At 41.0% G+C, this 22,595-nt stretch overlaps 2 protein-coding genes across 2 annotated transcripts; both read left to right on the top strand.

The window, feature by feature from the left end:
- The first annotated feature begins 2,935 nt into the window (after window positions 1-2,935).
- On the top strand, window positions 2,936-5,446 carry LOC119914836 (E3 ubiquitin/ISG15 ligase TRIM25-like). The gene has a single exon (XM_038734377.1). It carries the CDS (start codon window positions 3,107-3,109, stop codon window positions 4,781-4,783), a length of 1,677 nt encoding a protein of 558 aa, XP_038590305.1. The 5' UTR covers window positions 2,936-3,106; the 3' UTR covers window positions 4,784-5,446.
- Window positions 5,447-7,398: 1,952 nt separating this feature from the next.
- brcc3 (BRCA1/BRCA2-containing complex, subunit 3) lies at window positions 7,399-8,672 on the top strand. Its single transcript, XM_038734250.1, has one exon. The coding sequence runs from the start codon at window positions 7,487-7,489 to the stop codon at window positions 8,267-8,269; it is 783 nt and encodes a 260-aa protein (XP_038590178.1). The 5' UTR covers window positions 7,399-7,486; the 3' UTR covers window positions 8,270-8,672.
- The last annotated feature ends 13,923 nt before the right edge of the window (window positions 8,673-22,595 follow it).

Raw genomic sequence — 22,595 nt, 5'->3', positions numbered from 1 at the left:
ACCTGTTGCCATGGAGACATGAGAGTGGATTCAGCATGTCATGTTTGTCAGGTCTATTTAGGAAACATAGAGACTGTCATACCTACCTACATGATACACTGCCACCTATTAGCTAAATGGCACCACATTTTTCATGGTCACTCCTAGCTACTAGGGATGAGCGAGTAAACCCCTATCTGTATCTGTTAAACAAAATTAATTATATGTACCTATTCATATTCAGGATGGGCTTAACCCGGAAGTACAAAACTTAATTTTGTAACAGGACAGTAACATAAGATTATGTTAATTTAAAAGAAGCATTACTTATTTTTAATTCTTAATTCTCAATTGTATGTGTGTGAAATTATTCCCTGTTGCATGATTTTTGGCATTTCTTTCATTAGAACATCCAAAAGCAGCACCAAAGTTTTTTTCTACTTTTTACATTTTATACTACTGTAAAACTTCAATAAAAGCCTAATCCCAATTAGACGCCTGTCCCTTTTACTGGCCTGGTGTGGTTACAAGTTTTGACAAATAAACGCAGGATTCAATTAGAAGCCAGGTCTGGTTTTTATAGTTCTCTAGATGTATAAAACCTCTTAAAGCCCACCAGGACGTCCTTTCGAGCTAGTTCTAAGCTGCTTATATTGCACATAAAAATATAAATGTCAATATAATTTTTGTCAATATAGACATGCTACACATTGTGCATCGGTTAGATTCTCCACAGTTCAGTCGTTCAGTACATATACAAAAACAATGAGCAACACAGTATTATTCATTCAGATTGCTGATATAGTGTCTCTCTCTCTCTCTCTCTTCGTGCTTGAGGTTGGCCTAGATAGTTTTGTGCAAAAGGAATTAAAGTCCTGTCCCATATAGACACCTGTCCTAAATATAGGCAGCAAATAAAAGCCTGGGCTATTAATTAACAGTTTACGGTATCTGAACTGGCCAGAATCCCGCTGCAAGATGGTGAGACACATTTCACAAGTCGAATGTTGTATCTATGTATGTATCCGACCATCTTAATTTAGGGTGTTAGCGTGCTAAAAATGACTAATTAGCACTAAAGCTGAGGGGATAATGGGAATGTTATTAGTTTTGTCCGTATTTGGTCTCAAAACAAGGTGAAGTCAGGGGATCACCAAAGTTATTACAATTCGTCCTGAGGGGAGCATGGATGTAGATAGGTAGGTAGGTACATTTATTTTTCACTGTATATATAGTGAAACTGAGTTTGTAACTCCTTTCCGCTACATAGCAGACAATATCCATTCATCTAGAAGCAATTGTAAAAATGGTAAACAGAAATAAACTATAATCAGTGGAGCAGTGTTGAGGATGAATTTGAACTTCAGTCTGATAGCTTGGGGGGGGAGCTGCTCTGCAGTCTGGTGATGCAGCAGCTGAAACTTCTATGTCTCTTCCTAGAAGGCATCAGGGTGAACAGGCTGTGGCTGGGGTGGGTACTGTCCTTTAATATCATAGGATGTCTGTACCACATTTCAAATCATCCAAAAGTTGTGGAGTCATTGCAGTCAAAATCTCAAATGTCAACCTCAAGGTGGCACTAGGTAAAAGTAAGAACGATTCATCTTCTGAAGAACATGAATCTCTGTACAAATGTTTATGGAAATCCATGCAGTAGGGTTAGGCAACATTGCCAAACTTGTAGTCTTGCTGCCAGCATTTACATTAGCCTCCTAGTTGTGACTACCCATAGGCGACTTGGAGAATTTCTGTTGCCTACAATATCTTCAACTTGGTGAAAAGAACTACAAAAGTGTCAACAAATAAAAGCCACCATTGCTGGATATTAAAATTGAAAAAGAGCTATACTGCCTCTACAGTTTGTTTATGTCTGATTTATCATATTAATCAACCTCTCCCAAGGGGTAACATGATAAAGCAGCAATTTAGGGAACAATTTGACTTATAGAGTGTGAATATAGTGCTAGCAATTGGGATAGCCATCTTGCAATAATGTGTGAATAATACAAAGTCACATGTTTATCCCATCCTTGCTATTCTCCTAACATGGCATGGATGCAGAAAAAGGCACAGGCTCAAGTAAGGTGTGGAGTAAGAATGAGCTTTCAGAGAACTCTTTCCGTGCAAAGACAAACCAATGAACTAAACCGACTGAAGAAAACAGTTGAGGGCAATAATTGGCACTAAATGGAAATTCAGCCAAGGGGGACACCTGGTGGTCAAGCACAGACACGACAAAGAAGCCCAACCAGGGCCCAGGAGTTGAGACAACTATTTGAAAACAGCCCTTACATTTTCTCTTTGGCTGCAAGGAACACACCTTTCATAAAACAGAAAAGAACAAAGTGGGATGTGTTGCTACCTGATCGGTCAATCAGCATCCAGTATAATAGTCCTCCACGAGAGCAAAAACAACAGAAACTTATAATGGGCAATGAGTTTGAATGGGTTAACTAGACTTTCATTACACATTGAGTTATTCAGATTGCCTTCTCCTATAGACATATACATAAAGCATAATATCTTTTTTACCAACTCAAAACATATACATATGTATAAAACATATAATATGTCATAGCGGTACTGTCAAAGAATCCATGCCTACTAATACAAATCTTTCAGCATTTCTTCCATATGAGGATGTCAAGACACTGTTCATAATTAATAAAAATTGAGCGTGTGGAAAACACATTTGATGAAATTGTGTCTGATCTGCGCTAAAGTCTGAGGCACTAATTGGGAACTTGAACCGAGGCATGTAACACAGCTGCTCCGAACAGACCAAAGTGCTCTTCACCCCATGTAAACAGGGGGTATAAACACATGCTGCCTCAGTGAAACAGCTTCTCTTCCTGAAATGAATCCCAGCATAATAGCCCCTCCCTCCTCTTCCTGCATACCAACCATAGCCAGTCAGTCTAGATGTTTCCTACTTCCCGCCTCTTTCACAGATCTGCCAGCGTACGGATAGGAGTAACTTACATGTTACAAAGGGAAGCCCCATTTACTGCAGCTCAGCAAGCAAACATGAAGAAAGGGAACTAAGCTTTGGTTTGGATCAGCTCCCGATTTATATCTTGTATGACAAAGTGAAACTATTTCACATTCACTGTCTCTTCGAAGTGAAATGGCGCAGCAACAGAAACTCATGGATCAGAAAAAACTCTGCTGTTCGATCTGTCTGGAGCTACTGAAGGATCCGGTGACTATTCCCTGTGGGCACAACTACTGCATGCGTTGCATTAAAAGCCACTGGGATGAAGAGGATCACAAAGAAATCCACAGCTGTCCTCAGTGCAGACAGACCTTCAGACCGAGGCCTGCCCTGGTGAAAAACACCATGTTAGTAGATTTAGTGGAGGAGCTGAAGAAGACAGGATTCCAAGCTGCTCCAGCGGATCACTGCTACGCCGGGGCTGGAGATGTGGCCTGTGATGTCTGCACTGGGAGAAAACTGAAAGCTCTCAAGTCCTGTCTGCAGTGTCTGGTCTCTTACTGCGAGCAGCACCTCCAGCCTCACTATGAATCCCCCGCCTTTGAAAAACACAAGCTGGTGGACCCGTCCAAAGAGCTTCAGGAGAACATCTGCTCTCAACATGGTAAAGTGATGAAGATTTTCTGCCGTACTGATCAGCAGTGTATCTGTTATCTGTGCTCCATGGACGAGCATAAGGACCACAACATTGTCTTAGCCTCAGCAGAACGGACTGGGAGGCAGATAGAGCTCGGAACGAGTCGACAAAGAATCCAGCAGAGAATCCAAGACATAGAGAAAGAAGTGAAGGCGCTTCAGCATGAAGTGGAGGCTATCAATCACTCTGCTGATAAAGCAGTGCAGGGCAGCCAGAAGATCTTCACTCAGTTGGTACGTCTTATTAGGAATAGAAGTTCTGATGTGAAGCAGCAGATCAGATCCCGGCAGAAAACTGAAGTGAGTCGGGCCAAAGACCTTCAGGAGAAGCTGCAGCAGGAGATGTCCAAACTAAGGAGGAAAGATGCTGAGCTGGAGCGGCTCTCACACACAGAGGACCACATCCAGTTTCTACACAATTACCCCTCGTTGTCATGTCCTTGTGAATTTACAGACTCACCCAGCATCAAAGTCCATCCTCAGCTATACTTTGAGGATGTGACAGTAGCTGTGTCAGAGGCTGGAGATAAGCTACAGGACATTCTTAGTGAGGCATGGACCAAGATCTCACTGACAGAGACCAGAGTGGATGTTTTCCTGCCACAAGCAGAGCCCAAGACCAGAGCTGAATTCTTACAATATTCATGTCAAATCACACTGGATCCAAACTCAGCACACAGACAGCTGCTATTATCTGAAGGGAACAGAAAAGCAACAGTGACAAGTGAAAAACTGTTATATCCTAGTAATCAAGACAGATTTACTGACATGTTTCAGGTCCTGAGTAGAGAGAGTCTGAGCGGACGTCACTACTGGGAGGTGCAGAAGAGCAGATGTGAAGTTTCAATAGCAGTTACATACCAGGATATCAGCAGAACAGGATATGAGAGTGGATTTGGAAATGACGACAAGTCTTGGACATTAGAGTGTTTTAACAACAATTATGCATTTAGACATAACAGCATTGGCACTTTTATCTCAGGCCTCCAGTCCTCCAAAATAGGAGTGTACCTGGATCACATGGCAGGTATTCTGTCCTTCTACAGCGTCTCTGAAACCATGACTCTCCTCCACAGAGTCCAGACCACATTCACTCAGCCACTGTGTCCTGGACTTGGTGTTTTCGGTTCACAAAGTAACGGACCTGCGGCTGAACTCTGTAAGCTTGAGTAGATAGAAGATGCAGGGCCAGATATCTTGTTCTTAAATTTACTTTCAGAAGAGATATTGTTTTGTCTTTTTTATTTGATCTGAGGATGTAGTTTGTTATCTGATTCAGGACCATTACCTAAACATAAAGCCATACAAACACATCTTTTAACATTATTATGGTTTTGGTTCATGAGTTTGGATTTATGAGTAATGGGAGTGTTTTTGAAGAACCTGGTCGCTGTCTTTCTCTGCCATGTTTGCTTTGGAAATGTGGGTTTAATAATGTTTAGTTCCAGTAGAAAAATATAATATCACCAATTAATGTAGGGATGCATTTACAGTCAGTTAAGACACAGTTACAGTAAAGATGTGATGTAGGTTTTATACTCCATTAATGAAGGTTCAGTGTTGCTGTCTTTCTTCACACTACTTTACTTTTTTTTTTACTACATTCCAAAAGCATTAGCTTTTCAGTTGCACAGTGATAAAAATTGCTCTCATCAAATCATTTTACATGTTTAACTATTCACCCTTACTTATATGTACCTTTATTATTTGAACATTTGCACCTTCCTTTTGTATTAAAGTAACTTTTTGTGATTTAGTTTTTATATAAACCTGGTATATGATCATTGTGTACAATTATCATGAAAAGCATTTTACAAATAAACTTACTAATGTCCATTTGGCTTCCTTGACTGTGATGTTCAATTGGGATTGCACTACAAAAAAAACAGTGACAGCTAAAAGCAACTGGGTGCCTGAAAATTTTGAATTCATATTTTATTGTGCTTAAGTACAGATTTGAGGTGCTTTGAGGTACTTTACTTGAGTACTTACATATTCTGTCATACTTGTTGATTTTACATAAAAAATAGCCTATAACAATGCACAGCAGTGGAACAACAGTAGTTCAAATTACATCAACATTAAAATTCCATTGATATTTTAACATTTCAGTTTATTAGTAATAATATCACAGTGACAGGGGCCGTTAAATGCTGTATATTGCATACTTTGAAAACTTCAGAAAGACATTTGTAGCAGTCTGTATGTATTGTCTGCTATTTTAATTTATTTTTCCCATTAGTTTGGCCGAGTCTCCATTACTCTGGTTGTTGATTAGTGATGATTCAGAGCATCTGCTGGACAGGGAGTGTTGCTCAGGGATTCAGCAGGGATTGAGTGCCGCTGTGTGATTCCCTCTTGGCCATTCAGAATGTGGCAACGCCCACTCTGGAAGGCATAAGGAAAGGGACATACCCGCACACCGGTGGCTCGCTTCTGAAGCTTGCACAGTGTGTGAAGAACTCAAGCCTTAGACAAAGTCAGCCTAAATCTCTATCCTTATGGGAAGATCCCTTTTGCTGTCTTCTTTGTTTATTGCAGAATAAATATGAGTACTTTGACCTATAGTTCAGAGTGGACATAAATGCTCATAGCTCCCAAGGCAGCCCTGGTGTACAATTACCTGCTGCCTGTGAGCCCTATTTGGTTTGTTTTCATTTAAACACCCTTCCCCCTTCATTCTTTTGTTACTTATTTGAAGAGGCATTTGTTCATATATATATATATATATCAATACCTTATTTTAATTTATTTTGTGGTTGGGAACCGGTACGGCGAAAACGGTACTGCTACATAATTGGCAACCACAAAGGGATGCGTGTCCCATCTTCTGAAAAAAAATTTAAGTTCTGATTAAAATAAATGAATTAAAAGTAAGCCACAAATTTGACCAAGGTTACCTTTACGATAAATGTCTTTAAATACACATACCATGAAAACATAAGCAGAATAACGTCCAGTCACACCTATTAAAAACAAGGGTGTCACTTTGTGTTGAAAAGTGTTGGGGACATAGGGGCTCAGATTAGGGGTGTGAAGAGACACTTAGCTCGCGAGACATCACTATATCTATATTAGGTTGAGAACAAGACGAATAGATTCTTGATGGTGAGATAAATGAGCTGGGGTCTGAGGGGACCTCCCCCAGGAAATTTTGATCATTAAACACTTACTTTCCTGCATTCTGGTGAAAGTTTCTGCACCAATGTATGGTGGAAATGTTATTATTTATGTAAAAGGAAACACAAAATATATAAATGTAATAGAATATACTGCGGTGCAGCTCTCAGGCATTCTGTGTTGCTTTCAAATTTGTCATCTAATATCATCCCTGCTGAGGCAACACACATGTAGGCATGATTTAGTCTCTCCTACTCGTTCATCATGTTCACAGGGAGAGAATGTAAAACTTGGCCAAAAAGAAACTGTGTCAAGAAGTTATTAAAGTTACTTATTGGTGCTGCACGTTTTTGGGTCATTTTATAATCAGTAGCTTGTTTTTATTTTAGCTTACATTACTTTTTTTTTTTTTGGCAATGCACATTTGTTTCTTCTGCATTGCATGTTTTCTTAATGTGCAAATAAACCTTCCTAAAGGCATTTTCATTCTATATTTCAGAACTTTTTTGAACATTATGCTTTAAAGAAATGGTGGAGACATGTCCCCAGCGTCTCCTGTGTAAATGACACCTATGATTATAAATATGTAGACATTTTATAACACTCAAACTGAGCGGAACCTTTTGTCTTTGTAAGAGCCCCCGCCGCGCCAACACGGAATGTTTTGGTGCAGCACTTCAGAACACGGAAGTGAAGCGCTACCCCTGTTTATGTTTTCATCTCGGCACTGGATAGAAACTTAATTTGTCAGAGATTATGGCAGTGAGCGCCGTGCACCTGGAGTCAGATGCCTTTCTGGTGTGTATGAATCACGCGTTAAGCACGGAGAAGGAAGAGGTGATGGGTTTGTGCATCGGAGAGGTGGAAACCACCCGGATCGTCCACATTTACTCCGTCATCATCCTCCGCCGCTCGGACAAGAGGAAGGACCGGGTGGAGATCTCCCCCGAGCAGCTGTCGGCGGCCTCCACGGAGGCGGAGAGGCTGGCCGACATCACCGGCAGGCCGATGCGGGTTGTCGGCTGGTACCACTCCCACCCGCACATCACCGTGTGGCCCTCCCACGTCGACGTTAGGACCCAGGCCATGTACCAGATGCTGGACCAGTGCTTCGTGGGCCTCATCTTCTCCTGCTTCATCGAGGACAAGAACACCAAGACGGGCCGGGTGCTGTACACCTGCTTCCAGTCCGTGCAGGCGCAAAAGGGCTCCGAGTACGAGCGGGTGGAGATCCCCATCCACGTCGTGCCCCGGGAAGCCATCGGGAAGGTGTGCCTGGAGTCGGCCGTGGAGCTACCCAGGATCCTGTGCCAGGAGGAGCAGGACACCTACCGCAAGATCCACAGCCTGGCGCACCTGGACCCCGTCACCAAGATCCACAACGGCTCGGTGTTCACCAAGAACCTGTGCAGCCAGATGTCGGCGGTGAGCGGGCCGCTGCTGCAGTGGCTGGAGGACCGGCTGGAGCAGAACAAGCACAGCATCGTGGAGCTGCAGCAGGAGAAGGAGAGGCTGCTGCAGGAGCTGGCTGCTCTGTGAAGGGACGTTGGAGGTGGACAGTTTGGAGCCCACTCTCAGTTCTTTTCCTGTTGTTGGACAGAGGACCTTCTGTTTTGCTTGTGTTAGATTCTTTAATACTTTTCTTACCTTCCAGGTTGTACCAACCTAAAAGTGTCAATAGTATGCGGTATCAAATACTGTCTAATACCAAAAGTTTGGTCTGGTCAGAATTATAGCCTCGATAACTTATTCTGGATTAGATATTTTCTTTAAGTCATCATTTTGCTAAATGTAATATATTTAGGGAAAGTTCTTGTACAGCTGTATTGTCTTAAGACTAAAGCTGCAACAGTTCTCTTTCATTAAAGAATAATCTATCAATTAATCGATTAATCATTTGTTCTATAAAATGTCAAGGAGAAAAATGTTCATCAAATTCCCAGAGAGTTTGTTTTTTTTATCCGACCGTAAATCCAAAAAGTCAGAGATACTCAATTTATAGCGATAATTTAGAAAAGCTCACAATTGAGACCCCAAACATTTTAGTCAGTCTTTTGAAAAAACGTATCAATTAACAAATAAATAAATAAATAAGCTAATCTTCTCAGCTCTAGTCCCCAGAGCTGGTATCTAAAGTCTGCTCAGGGGTCTTTTACAGCTGTTTTGTGATGAAAGAGATTAAAATGTGTGTCATTTGATCTCGATTAATCTAATAATTCTTTGGTCTATAAAATGTCAAAAACTAGAGGAAAATGCCCTTCAGAGTTTTCTGTAACCCAAGGTGATGTATTCAAATTTCTTATTTTGTCTGACCCAGCTGTCCAAAACTGGAAGCTCCAGCAATGTCATGTTTTTGCTTTAAAAATACCTAAATTAAGGATTTCTGTAAACAGATTATTATCTTTCCTAGCTATTGTCTTGTGCTCATACGATATGAACGTCTTTCATGCACGTTAGTAATTTTTGTTCATCACATTAACATGTGTGCACAAAATACAAAAATAAAAATGGAGCTCTTCCTGGCTTTCACAGGAACATATTGGCACAATTTCAAACAATACACAGCCCGTCTTCCAGGCTGCTGGAAGTTTCCATCCATTTCAGTTCAGGAGAGACTTTGTTAAGAGTGAACAAATAATTTTATTGACATGTGCACATTAAAGATGAGAATATGAATAGTCTTTGGCAATTAGAGCCCATCATGATGCCGTCATATTTTTAAGGGGTAGTGAAGCTGTGAGTAGTCCAGGATTACCCCCTTGATGGAGTTTATATACTGGTGGAGGTGGTGATGGGATGAAGAGAATGGATGTGAAGAGGAGCAGGCTTCTGGTGAGCTCAGACCCGGGCACTGGAAGTGATGAAACTGGAGGTGAACAGGGTGGAGGCGGCTCACGGCGATTCGCACTGAACGTACGCAAAGCTTTATTACAATAAAATTTGCACAGACTGTCACCCGTCATTCCAGTGAACATTATAATTTTTTGGGTATGGAGCTGAAACGATTTACTAATGAGTTTTTCAACTGAATAACTCATTAGTAAATTGACAAAAATGCAACAATTTGGAAAGTTTACATTTAAATTTCTATTTAAGCAAAAATGTCAAACTGTTTTGTTCATAGCTTTCAAATTAGTTTAGCATACTGTATTTTGAATATCTTTGGCTTGTGGACTGTTAGTCAGACAAAACAAAAAACACAAACAAATATATTTGAAGACATCACCTCTGGGAAACTGGATTTTTGTCACCATTAAGCAAGGTGTAAAAATGTATGGTAATATTGAGTTAACAGTCTGAAATACTGTATATGGTCACACTAGTCTGTTTTTCCTATTGGTTCCAATGAAAAGAAATCTTACACCACACAATTATATTTGAGACAACAGTCTGCCTCTCCTGTTTGAACATGACAAGGCCCCCAGCACATAAAGAAATAGTTTTCCATTTCTTCATGGGCATTTCCATTTCTCCCAGTTTGGTGTAGTCTATTTCTTGAGGAAGCTTAAGAAGGCCAAATTCCTGTGCCAAGTTCTTGTCAGCTTTTAGAGAGGAGCAATAGAAAGCATCCTGACTGAAAACATCACAAACTGGCATGGGATGTGCACGGCCCAGGACTGGAGGGCTCTGCAGAGGGTGATTAAAAAAAAAAGATCACTGGTACCCATCTCCCGAGCATCAGTGATATCTGTGAGGTGAGGTGCCTGCAGAGCCCAAAGGATACTAAAGTACAGGACCCACCCAGCCACAGCCTGTTCAACCTGCTGCCTTCTGGGAAGAGAGAAGTTTCTGCTGCCGCACCGCCAGACTGCAGAGCAGCTTTTCCCCCCAAGCTGTCAGACTCTTAAACTCTAATTCATTTTTCATAATTGATTATGTATTGATGTATATTGTCTGCTATGTAGCAGTAGGGAGTTAGAAAACACAATTTCACTCTATAACTTGTTATATTGTGACAATAAACCTGGAGCCCTGACCTCAACAACATCCAACACCTTTTGGATGAAGTGGAACACCGACTGAGAGCCCATTCTCATCATATAACATCTGAGAACAACCCCACTAAGGCTCTGAATGGGAGCAAGTCCCTGCAGCCAGGTTCCAGTATCTTGTAGAAAGCCTCCCCATAAGCCTGACATGTTCAGCAATCACATGGCTATAATGTTTTCTTGTCCACATACATTGGTACATTTTGTACTTTGATTTGTCTGGGACTTAAGATGTTTTCATCTGGTTGTTTTTACATAATGTGATGAAATATGTTAGCTATATCATCCTTCCATAATGAAGACTAATGGTTAACTAGAAGCAAAGTGGGTGGTGTATAAATGGGTGAAAATGAGCAAAACTACAGTTGGGTAAATGAAGAGCCTCCCTCCCTCGTTATAATCAGAGCCAACAGAGCCCATTGAGAGACAAGTGACAATGAGTGTGTGCCGTTGGACTAATGAAGGTGTTATTGTAAATACTGTACACTGTAAATGAATGTTATTGGATGTAAAGGATGTGTGGGCAGTTGTTTAACACCTACTGTAACATTTCTAATGCCACTACTTTTCTCCCTGATTATGCTTTCTCCTTTTCTTCCGCCTTGTCTTGTCCCAGAGTTGTAATGCCTGATTTATTTATCTGTTTTTAAAGGGCATTATACAGGTGAGTAATATGTATATAGCATCCACCAAATGTAAAATAAAACATATTTTGTTACTACAGTGGGACCCTGGATTGATTTTTTTTTAGTATTATAGATTTACAGCAATAATTTCCAGGTGCTGGTCACAGTTTGGGCTTGAAAAGGACATTCAGCAGTTCTCATTGTGTGTACTCATTAAATGCAACCTCCAATATCTATCGTGAATAAACGTCCGTAAATCCATTTAGAAATTAAAGGGGGGGGATATTACGTTACTCAAGAACTGGCCCAAGAATCATCACATATTTTAATAAAAAAATAAATAAATTAAATTTGAATTCGGTTTTGAGGCAGAAAAGATATTGTTGTAAAATGTGCTTAACCCATAGACAGAATATTACTGGAGGAAGCCACCCCACGGATTTGAATGGAGAGCAGTGAAGCCAGTTTTGGACCAATGAAATACTACTACAGGGCTACTTCCTGTTGGCACAAGGGTCTACTGCGCCAGAGACAATTTAGAGGAGACACGCCACTCAATAACATCCTCAATACAAGTCTATGGGGAAAGCCCGTAACGGCAAAGATGGCCGTTATCCCGCCCCTCCCTCTAGAAAGACAGTCGTCTGCTTTTAACAGCCAAAGCGGGAATCATATTTCAGAAAAGTGCAGTTCTGGCTCTCCCAATTCATTTAGATAGGAGCCTGGTCTCGTTAGTCCGAGGCTGTTTCTCAATCTGCGTTCTTGTCTGTACTTGTGTTCTTGTTTTCTTGTGAAACATCATCAGTTGCAGCCAAAGTACTGTTCCAATTCAAAAGTCTGCATCAAGCCAAGTACAGTCAAATACCCGGATGTGTTCTCGCTCTGCCTGTTTTACCGAGCCTGCATCGGTGGTGACTTGTGTGGACTACATATGAACTTACCTTTTTTATTCATTTTTTTCTTTCCTCGCAGATGTTTGGAATCACACATAACACAATGCAGCTACATTTTTACAGGTAAGGCACTATACCAAACCGAATCTGTACAGAAAAGTACGCGTCTCACTCTAAGAGGACTAAAGAAATTAAAGTATCAGATATGGCAGAAATAAATAATACCTTAACCGTATCCTATTCTTTTGTTAACATTGCTGTTATATATTAGAGGTATATGTAATTCACTATCTTATTACCAGGTCCAACTGTTTGGATAGTTGGGGACAGCTACACTCGTCATGGGGGAGGGAGCAGGGCGAGATCTCGGGGACCAATCTTGGTTTGGAGGCCCAGATCCAGTGGTTTGGCTGGGGTGAACTTAGATGGCATGCTCTTCTTTCCTTCTCTTGTCTCTCAGGAATAGCAGCCCGGGTGAATATTATGATGGCTACCTTTGTCTTGGGTATGACAGTGTCTAGTACATCAGTGAATCACACAATCCTCTACTGTTTCTTTCTGATGAAGTTCATTTTATTTTGGGTAAGTTATTTTTTTTATTTTTAAACAATTTGCTGTATGTCTGAGTCTTAAAATCCAGCAGGGGTCATGCTCACAAATGACCCCTTTCTCTCACAAACACATTAGCCGCTTTCACCTTGCCTTATTTTCCAGGATTATTGCAGCGATATGTCGGCTTGCTGCGCTTTAGGAAAGGTAAGGATCTGGTGTAACATCAAATTCTGTGACCATCGTATTTTGTGACTGTAGGCGGCGCGGTTGCCACTCTGCAGCTTTAGTTCACTCGCACAGACGACTTTGTTATGCAATCAGCTTAAACTGCATACTGTATGTATTGAAGGTGAATATAGAGAGGGGTTTTTTTCACATCAAGAAGGCTTATGTAGGGCTCCTGCAGAAATTTACAAAAAAAAAATGGAATCAGCTGTTAATCACAGAGTTGTGGAATGCTTCCAAAAAATGAAAAACAACATTTTCCATAGCATTATAAGGGTCTTTATTGCTACATTTTGTTTTCATTGGCGTGTCTTTCTTTGCAGCCTGCCTCTCTCCTCTGCTCTCTGTCGGTTGCGGGCACACAGTTGTATCGAAATGACTGTGCTAGCTATAGAGCCAAAGATGTTACTAAAATTGAAACACCTGGGCCCGTATTTATCAAGCTTCTCAGAATTACTCATAAAAAAGTTACTTTTTTAATTATTTCAGCTCAAAGCTGTGCTTAAAAGTTAGTTATCAAGGATCATTGTCTTAATTTGAGTGAAGTGTAGGACTAAATCTTAAGTGTCACTCTTAATGCTGATTTACGACACTTTGCCTGCCGCAAACAGGATTTTGGATTGTAGCCAAGGACCAATCACTGAAGAGATTTCCTTATTTAAGAAAATTCTCAGATAAATTCACATTGAATGGTGAAATTCCTAAGAGGAGTTTATATTCAACACACATTTAGGTCATCATCTATAGAATATTATATAAAAATTCATCATAATCATAAGATAAGATAAAAAATAATAAGCAGATAGATGCTTACAATTAAGTTGCAATACAAAAGCGAGCCTAGTAACCTATAGGCCTAGCAATGTAAGCTATTCACCATGAAAATTAATAAGGCTACTTTATAAAATACAAGAATAATTTCCTCCCACAGATTTTATGGATTACAGCCTCCATATGCTTCTAAATGTACCTTTGTATTTTTTTTATTATTGGTTTTTATTTTATTTTAACAGTATCTGACTCTGCCCACACAGCCACAAAGTCTACAACAAGCTCTGGTCTTTCATCTGCCGATATGGTTGCCCTTTTAAGAGTCAGAAGTGATGAGTTCTAGCAAAATCTCTGGCTCAAGCTAGCATAATGACTTCGATACGACAGCGTGTGTCTGTATGTGTCCGCGACCGACAGAGAGCAGAGAGAAGTCTAGGTGCTTATTTGCTCTTAATTATAAATAGCTCGCTGTCAACTGGTTGTGTTCCAGATTATTTCAAATGTGCTTGGGGGATCGATATACCATAATGAACAAAAGTCACATTTACTTAATAAGTAAGAATAACTGATAAGATAATTAAGCCCCACTACTGATGATGGAAAAGTATTAATTTGCTTATCCTCTCCCTCAGAAGAGCTCCAGTGACTGTTTCTCTTTTTGCCAAATGATGCAAGTGTATTTGGCAGTACATGGAGGCTGCCGTCTTAACCAAGATGTGAACAGGATTGGCCTCAACACTGGTGTCAAACATGCGGCTGTGCAACTCGGAGAACAGATTCTTTTCTGCACAATCATACTGAACTTGAATCACAATGGAAGATGTAACTCCTTTTCTCCCGAGAAAGCTTTCCACCACTGTTCTTAAGTAGTCTTTGAAAGCAATGTTAAGTAAGCAATAGTTATTCTCCTTCATCTTTCTCACGACCCCCTCAACCCCGTACACAGGATAAGCGGCTGACGATGGATCTTTCTCACGATAAATGCAGCAATAGAATGTATAGCGGCTTCTTTAAATTCTGAAATGCAGTCCACATTTTGGCAGACACTGTAGTCACAGTCAGAATCCAGTGAGGGTTCTGGAGTAATGTCAAATTTCCAAGAAGCTGGCCCAACCATCATTGCCTACATGTTGGTGCCATCTCTTATGAGACATTTCCCAGTGCCATTCTTCACCTGATACCTCAAGGCTGTTGGGTTGTTGTTATAGCCTCCCATGCCCGAACAGCAGAAAAGAAAAGCTCAAGATGATTTTGGCTGAATTTGTAGGTCAGGAGGTACCTACAATGTGCACCCTGTGTTTCAACCAGCTCTTCAAAGAACACTTCTACAGCTGGCAATATACCCAATCAGGCCTGTTTTCCTGCGACCTGTGTGCACGTTTTCCTGTGCTGTCTTTGAGCTGTAAGAGTACATTTTTAGCTCTCTCCAAGAGACTCAGTGTGTAAAGTCTATTTGAACTTTTTAAAGGAGCTTTGGAACTCTTTGCCACAGGGTTTCTGCTGTTGAGAACATCAAAAGCTAAATCTATTGTTCTCAGAAATTCAAGTTTGTTACAGAATTCAAGAGCATCAGAGACACTGCTGCTAAAAACTTGAGCAGCAAGATTGACCTTCATCTTCTGGTTTCTCCAATAATGTGGGCAATCTTGAGTTTATTGCCATGTCTCAAGCCCTCTGTCTCCTCTGTTGAGGTCCTCAAGGTACTGCCAATTAATTTCTTTGCCACTGCCTACTATCCATCTGCAAAAGTATTCCTCAAGAGTTTGAGCATGTGACAGACATCAAAAACTACATGCACAACCTGCATTGGGTCTGCAGGGTGAGGAAATGATTGCCTCATGTTATCAACTTTGAGACTGGCTCCAAGAGGCTGCAGCATGGCAAAGTTTGTCATGAAAAAATTCCTATTTCACACCAAATATGTGCATCTTTTAGATATGGTTGATAGTATTTTACAGTTACATACAGGACAATCAGACCACAAGGTGCTAATTTCACTATGTTCACCTTATTTCAAGGGAAAGACAGAAAATTGCGAAGTAAAAACCCAAGTGCATGTGTGTTCTGTAATTATGTCTGGATTTAGTATGATAAGAAAAACTTGGTTTAAAACGTTTGACTTATGGATTAAATACATTTCAAATGATCAAAATGGAACAATAATGTGGTAGCTATGCTAACATAAATTCACACATTCTAACTTTACTAAGCATAGTCTTAATTGTGATTGCATTAAACTTGCCTGAAAAATGAGGAGTCTTAGATGAGGTGCCTGTTCTATTAGGACATTTGTTTGCCACACAAGAAGGCATGTTAGCATCTAAAGTTAATCGAAACTCAGTTTAATTAGCCCACCTACAAGGCTCACTTCCTAAACACCAGCGTAGTTTCACTGTTAGATTCCCACGAGACCTTATAATCTAAGCAATACGGGAACATACAGTATCATGTGCAACGGGGTGTCGAAGGGTCCTGGTGTCATTTTTGCTGACACCGCTTCACTGTTCGATCTCTGGCTTACCCCCTTTGGCCCAGCCTGGCTGGGGCACAGACAGCATGGGAGCTCTGACTGCTCTTCAAACTAAAGAGCAACAGCATCATGCAATGATATCCACATTGGCAGCCACTTGAGCAGTGACAAAGCCAGAGCTAGCCTCATTGCTGAAATAGGCGCTGGAAGCTTTGAATAATAAGAAAACTTCCAGTAATGGCGGAGGTGCTTCTTCGTCGACCACCACCTTTCCCTCATCCAGTTTATGAAGACTGACTGTGTTTATTCTGAACGCAACTTCAACTCCCACTTGGGTCTCATTTATAAAACTGTGTAGAAACCAAAAGTGTACGTGTGCTCAAAAGCCTAAACCATGCGTACGCACACTTGTAAGCAAGTTCCCTTTATAAATCACAGTCAACTTGAAATGTGGCGCATGTGAGCATGCCCGTTGTCCGACCCTTCAAACGCCCATAGCTGCCTATAAATGGTCAGTGAAACGCCCCTCATTAATATTAATACATACTGACTGCATGAAGAAAAGGAGGCAAAATCTAACAGAAAAGCTACAAAACAAGATTTAACTCAGTGTGACACTGACGTTCCTTTTGGTGAAGCTGAAGCAAGTTGTTTGGTGGGTAAAAAACGCACTTTCATGCAACGCTTGTCCACCGGAGGAAAGGGGGCACCGGAGCGTCACCCCTTTAAAACCGATCTGCAGGAAGGGGCATCCTTCTTGATTAGTGACGTCACAGGCTGGAGGGACACACACACACACAAGACGGGATGACCCAGGTACTAATTTGGTTTCCCCCGTTTGAAAAGAGAGAGAACCCAACGCATTCCGCTTGTGTTTGAATATTTCTTTAGGCTGTCCACTCACTTAATGATGTGTAGAATGTTTGGTAAGCACATGAAACATGACACATTTGTAAGCACTGGTTTAACTAATTGGAAAAAAGCTCTGGATCTCTTTAGAGAGCAACAACTGCCCATAAAGAAAGCATGAATTCCTGGCACAGCTTCAAAGCCAGTGCTACTGATGGTAGTATAATTGAACAGTTACATTCAGCACATGAAAGAGAAATCAAAGAAAGACAGGAGTACATTAGACGTATTATTGCGGTCACCCAATTCTTAGCCAAACAAAACATTCCACTTCGTGGCCACGATGAGGGAATATCTAGCCACAATCAGGGAAATTTTTGTATGAAACTTTTACAGCAGTGTAATCCTTTTCTGTAGTTGTACTCAGGCCCATCACATAGTACATATTTATCACCTTTGTCCCAAAAAGATGATTATTTAGTGCTGTGGGCAGGAGGTAACAGCTAGAGAGCTGCATTGTGATTGGGATCCCGCGGGACCCAACACAAATCGCGCGGGAGCGGGCGTTTTTTACTCTGCTGTGGGCAGGAGCGGGTGGTTAAAAAATACATGGCAGGTCCCGCAGTACCGCTGATAAGATAGAATCAACGAACGAAGTGCAAAAGACATTTAAAGTGAGCGTATGCGGCTGCTCTCAAGACTGTACGGGCCTGACTCAAACCAGCTATCTCAGGTACGGGAGGTGGACACACTGGCAAGGAGGCTAAACCCCATGGGCAGTAGCAGTCTTAAGGTTTTGGGGAGTTAAGTTTACTCACTGCATAGCCTCGCTGGCTTCTGTTGCTGGCTTATACGATACAAAACCAAAGCAAGGCAAGTCTGAAATTTGGAAAACTTCTCAGTTGTTACTGACGAAAATTAATGCAATGATTTATGTCAGTTATTCTGAACGTTGAGCATAGCCCAAATATTTGTGTCCTTTTTTTACTCTGCTTGTCACAATGTTTGTGGGTGCAGGTGGGAGTGGATAGACATGTTGCGGGAGCGGGCGGTAATGGTCGCAAAAAAAAAACGGTCCTGCGCAGGTCTCTAGTAACAGCAACTATTATGAGGGAAATAAAAGATGCAGGAATGTTTTCGATTATGGCAGATGAAGCCAGAGATGGAAACACGTTGGCTGTATGTGTATGCTATGTCACTGAAGATAGAGTGAAGGAGTGTTTGTTGGCTATGATGGAATTGAGAAAATTTGATGCAGAAAGCATAACTGTTGCCGTTGAAGAACAGCTGGCACAATATGGCATTGAAAACCTTAGATGTGTTGCTCAAGCTTAACATGGTGCGGCATCTATGAGTGGTGAAGTTGGCGGTGTCCAAGCCAGAATTAGAAACAATCATCCAGAGGCCATTTATGTGTACTGCTATGCACATCAGCTAAACTTGATACTGTGTCACACCTGTCAAGCAATACCAGAAGCCAGGGATTTGTTTGACCCGTTGCAAAGTTTCCACTCATTTTTCAGTCTTTCACTTGTAAACCATCAAAAATTCAGAGATGAGCAAAATCAGTTTGCAGCCATCTGAACTTGTGCACTAGTGCTGTCGACAGGCTAACCAACCCTCCTGTGTTTGTAGCCTCTGAACTTCTATCCACCAGGGCCTACAATGAATTTCACAGACACAGACAAAATTCAAACAATTAGACAAGCAATCAGTCCCTCCATGTCAGTAACAGGATATGTCCTGTCCCTGTGTCCACTTAAAAACAATTCATATAGCATGAGACAATTTGATTCTATTAACCATAAAAACTTGGAGGACATAATACAACATCTGAAATCCTCCTCATGCTGCCTTGATATTCTGCCAACAGGTTTTTTCACAAATTTGTCTAAATGCATGGCCTCAGATTTAGTACAAATGTCTCTCCACAGGCCCTGAAAAGCCACTCTTAAAAAAGAGCTATCTAGACAGTTCACTAATGAGCAATTATAGGCGCATATCAAATCTCCCATTTTTACGTAAAATCATTGAAAAGGCTGTTTTTCAACAGCTTAGTGCTTTCTTGGCATTAAATAACTGTGTTGATGTCTTCCAGTCAGGTTTTTGACCACACCACAGCACTGAGACGGCTCTTGTTAAGGTCTTCAATGACATCCATTTAAACACTGACAGTGGCAGAACTTCACTCTTAGTATTATTGTATCTCAGTGCTGCCACAACATATTACTAGACAGACCTGAAAACTGGGTTGGACTTTCTGGCATTGTACTAAACTGGTTTAGTTTTACTACTTAAAAGGACAGGGACTACTTTGTGTCTATAGGTAATCACACATCTGACAAAAATGACATGTGGAGTTCCCCAAGGCTCCATTCCGGGGCCTCTTTTGTTTAACATTTACATTTCTTCCACTGGCTCAGATTATGAAAAACAACAAAATGTTACCATAATTATGCAGATGACACACAGATTTACATAACCATATCACCAGGGGACTATGATCTGATACAAGCGCTGAGTAACTGTATTGAACAGGTCAACGGTTGGATGTGCCAGAATTTTCTTCATTTAAACAAAGATAAAACTGAAGTTATTGTTTTTGGAGCCAAGGAAGAACGATTGAAAGTCAGTGCTCAGCTTAAATCTGTAATGTTAAGAACCACAAATCAAACCAGTCATGGACTCAGACTTGAATTTGAGGAGCCACATTAAGACAATTACAAAGTCAGCCTACTATCACCTGAAGAATGTATCAAGGATTAAAGGTCTTATGTCTCAGCAAGACCTGGAAAAGCATTTATCTTAAGTCGACTCAACTACTGTAACAGTGTCTTTACAAGAAATCCATCAGAGAGCTGCAGCTGATTCAGAATGCTGCTGCTCGAGTCCTCACTAAGACCAAAAAAATGGATCACATCACTCCAGTTCTGAGGTCTTTACAGTGGCTTCCTGTATGTCAAATAATTGATTTCAAAATCCTGCTGTTAGTTTATAAAGCACTAAATGGTTTAGGGCCAAAATAAATTTCTGATCTTCTTCCTTGTTATGAACCATCCAGACCTCTCAGGTCGTCTGGGGCAGGTCTGCTTTCTGTCCCCAGAGTCAAAACTAAACAAGGAGAAGCAGCGTTCAGTTATTATGCTCCATATATCTGGAACAAACTCCTAGATAACTGCAGGGCTGCTGAAACTGTCAGTTCTTTTAAATTAATACTGAAGACTTTTCTTTTTACCACTGCCTTTAACTAGTAGATTGACAACTTACACTGCAGTGTAACTTTTACTGTCCTGTTTTCTTTTTCGTTGTTTATGGATATTAACACTATTTAAAAAGCTTAGAGTGCTCTTTTGATCACACCATCTCACATGGCTGATCCTCAGTTTACAGGCCCCAGTAGAATTACAAGGATTAGAGTCCCCGTTTTGTCCGCTGTTAACTTGTTGACAGGGCCTGCTGTCAACCAATTTTATCAGAGTTTGTAGCGTGGACAATCTCAATTTACAGTGACGACTGTATCTAAGGAAGGGTTAGAGTCCCTAAGTAACTAAAGGGAGGATAGAGTGGGAGATGGGGAATGAAAGGAGTAAAATAAGCATTTTTAACTATTAAACTTTTTTATATATCCCTATTGCTTTTATGTTTTATGTAAAGGACTTTGAATTACCTTGTTGTTCAAATGTAATACAAATAAACTTGCCTTGCCTTGCCTTGATGATATTCATAACTTTTCTGTCTGTAACTGAGAACCTGCACAAATATCTGGAGAGTGAAACAGTCGACCTTTGCTAAGGCTGCAGAGTACAAGGAGGCTGTGTGTGACACTCTTAAACAGATGCACACAGATGAGAAGGCTGCAAAGCTGTATGATACAGTTAAGACCTTCTGTGAAGCAAATCAGATCCCAGAGCCATGCACTACGATCAGACAAAGGCAGAAGCAGAAATGCATGGAGGCTTATGTAGGGTTGTCTAGTTGTGAAGCAGTGAGTGACAGCAGTGATACAGAGAATCTGAACAGAAACCTGTTTCCATATCTCTCTAAGATCCTTGAGAAAGCAGTTGCCAAACAGTTGTACAACTTTATAGCAATAGTTTATTTGAGGATTTTCAGTAAGGATTTAGTGTGCATCATAGCACAGAGACAGCACTGGTGAAAATTACTAATGACCTCCTCATTGCATCAGACGAAGGACTTTTTATTAGAGGTTTTATTAGATCTTACCACTGCATTTGATACCATTGAACATCATATCCTATTACAGAGACTGGAACGCTTAATTGGCATTAAAGGAACCACTCTAAGCTGGTTTAAGTCCTATTTATCAGATCGATTTCAGTTTGTACGTCTTAACAATGAATCCTCCTTGCACACCAAAGTTAGTCATGGAGTTCCACAAGGATCTTTGCTCGGACCAATCCTGTTCACTTTATGTACGCTTCCTTTGGGCAATATTATCAGGAAACACTCCATAAACTTTCATTGTTATGCAGATGATGCTCAATTATATCTATCGATCAAGCCAGATGAAACTAATCAGTAAGCTAAACTTCAAATGTGCCTTCAGGATGTTAAAACCTGGATGACCTGTAATTTTCTAATGTTAAACTCAGATAAACCTGAAGTTATTGTTCTAGGGCCCAAGCACCTCCGTGACGCATCATCTAAAGATATAGTTTCCCTGGATGGCATCGCCCTGGCCTCCAGCACCACTGTGAGGAATTTTGGAGTTATCTTTGATCAGGATGTCGTTTAAGTCTCACCTGTCCATGCATTTGTTACTTCTAGGCTGGATTACTGCAATTCCTTATTATCAGGCTGCTCGAAAAAGTCCATTAAGACTCTTCAGCTGATCCAGAATGCTGCAGCACGTGTTCTGACAGGAACCAGGAAAAGAGATCACATTTCTCCTGTTTTAGCTTCTTTGCATTGGCTTCCAGTAAAATCCAGAATAGAATTTAAAATCCTTCTTCTCATCTACAAAGCTCTTAATGGTCAGGCACCATCTTATCTTAAAGAGCTCATAGTACCTTACTACCCCACCAGAGCACTGCGCTCCCAGAATGCAGGGTTACTTGTGGTTCCTAGAGTCTCCAAAAGTAGACTGGGAGCCAGAGCGTTCAGCTATCAAGCTCCTCTCCTGTGGAACCAGGTTGCAGTTTGGGTTCAGGAGGCAGACACCATCTCCACATTTAAGAGTAGGCTCAAGACTTTCCTCTTTGATAAAGCTTATAGTTAGGGCTGGCTCAGGTGAGTCCTGCACCATCCCTTAGTTATGCTCGGTGTGTATGTTGTGTAGGCTGCCTCTCTCTCTCCTTCTCTCTGTCTCTCTCTCTCCCCCAACCGGTCAAGGCAGATGGCCGCCCACCCTGAGCCATGGTTCTGCTTGTGGTTTCTGCCTTGTTTGCTTTTGTGAGTAGCGTAAATGGAACTGCAACTTAATCTCATTGTACAACCCTGTGTTGTAAAGTGATAAATAAATCTACCTTG

Source organism: Micropterus salmoides, unplaced genomic scaffold (genome assembly GCF_014851395.1).
Source record: "Micropterus salmoides isolate LMB-PRFRI ecotype aquatic unplaced genomic scaffold, ASM1485139v1 Ms_hic_scaffold_20, whole genome shotgun sequence".
Classification (NCBI taxonomy): domain Eukaryota; kingdom Metazoa; phylum Chordata; class Actinopteri; order Centrarchiformes; family Centrarchidae; genus Micropterus; species Micropterus salmoides.
Note: the sequence above shows the minus strand (reverse complement) of the source record. Positions and strands in the feature narration are given on the sequence as shown.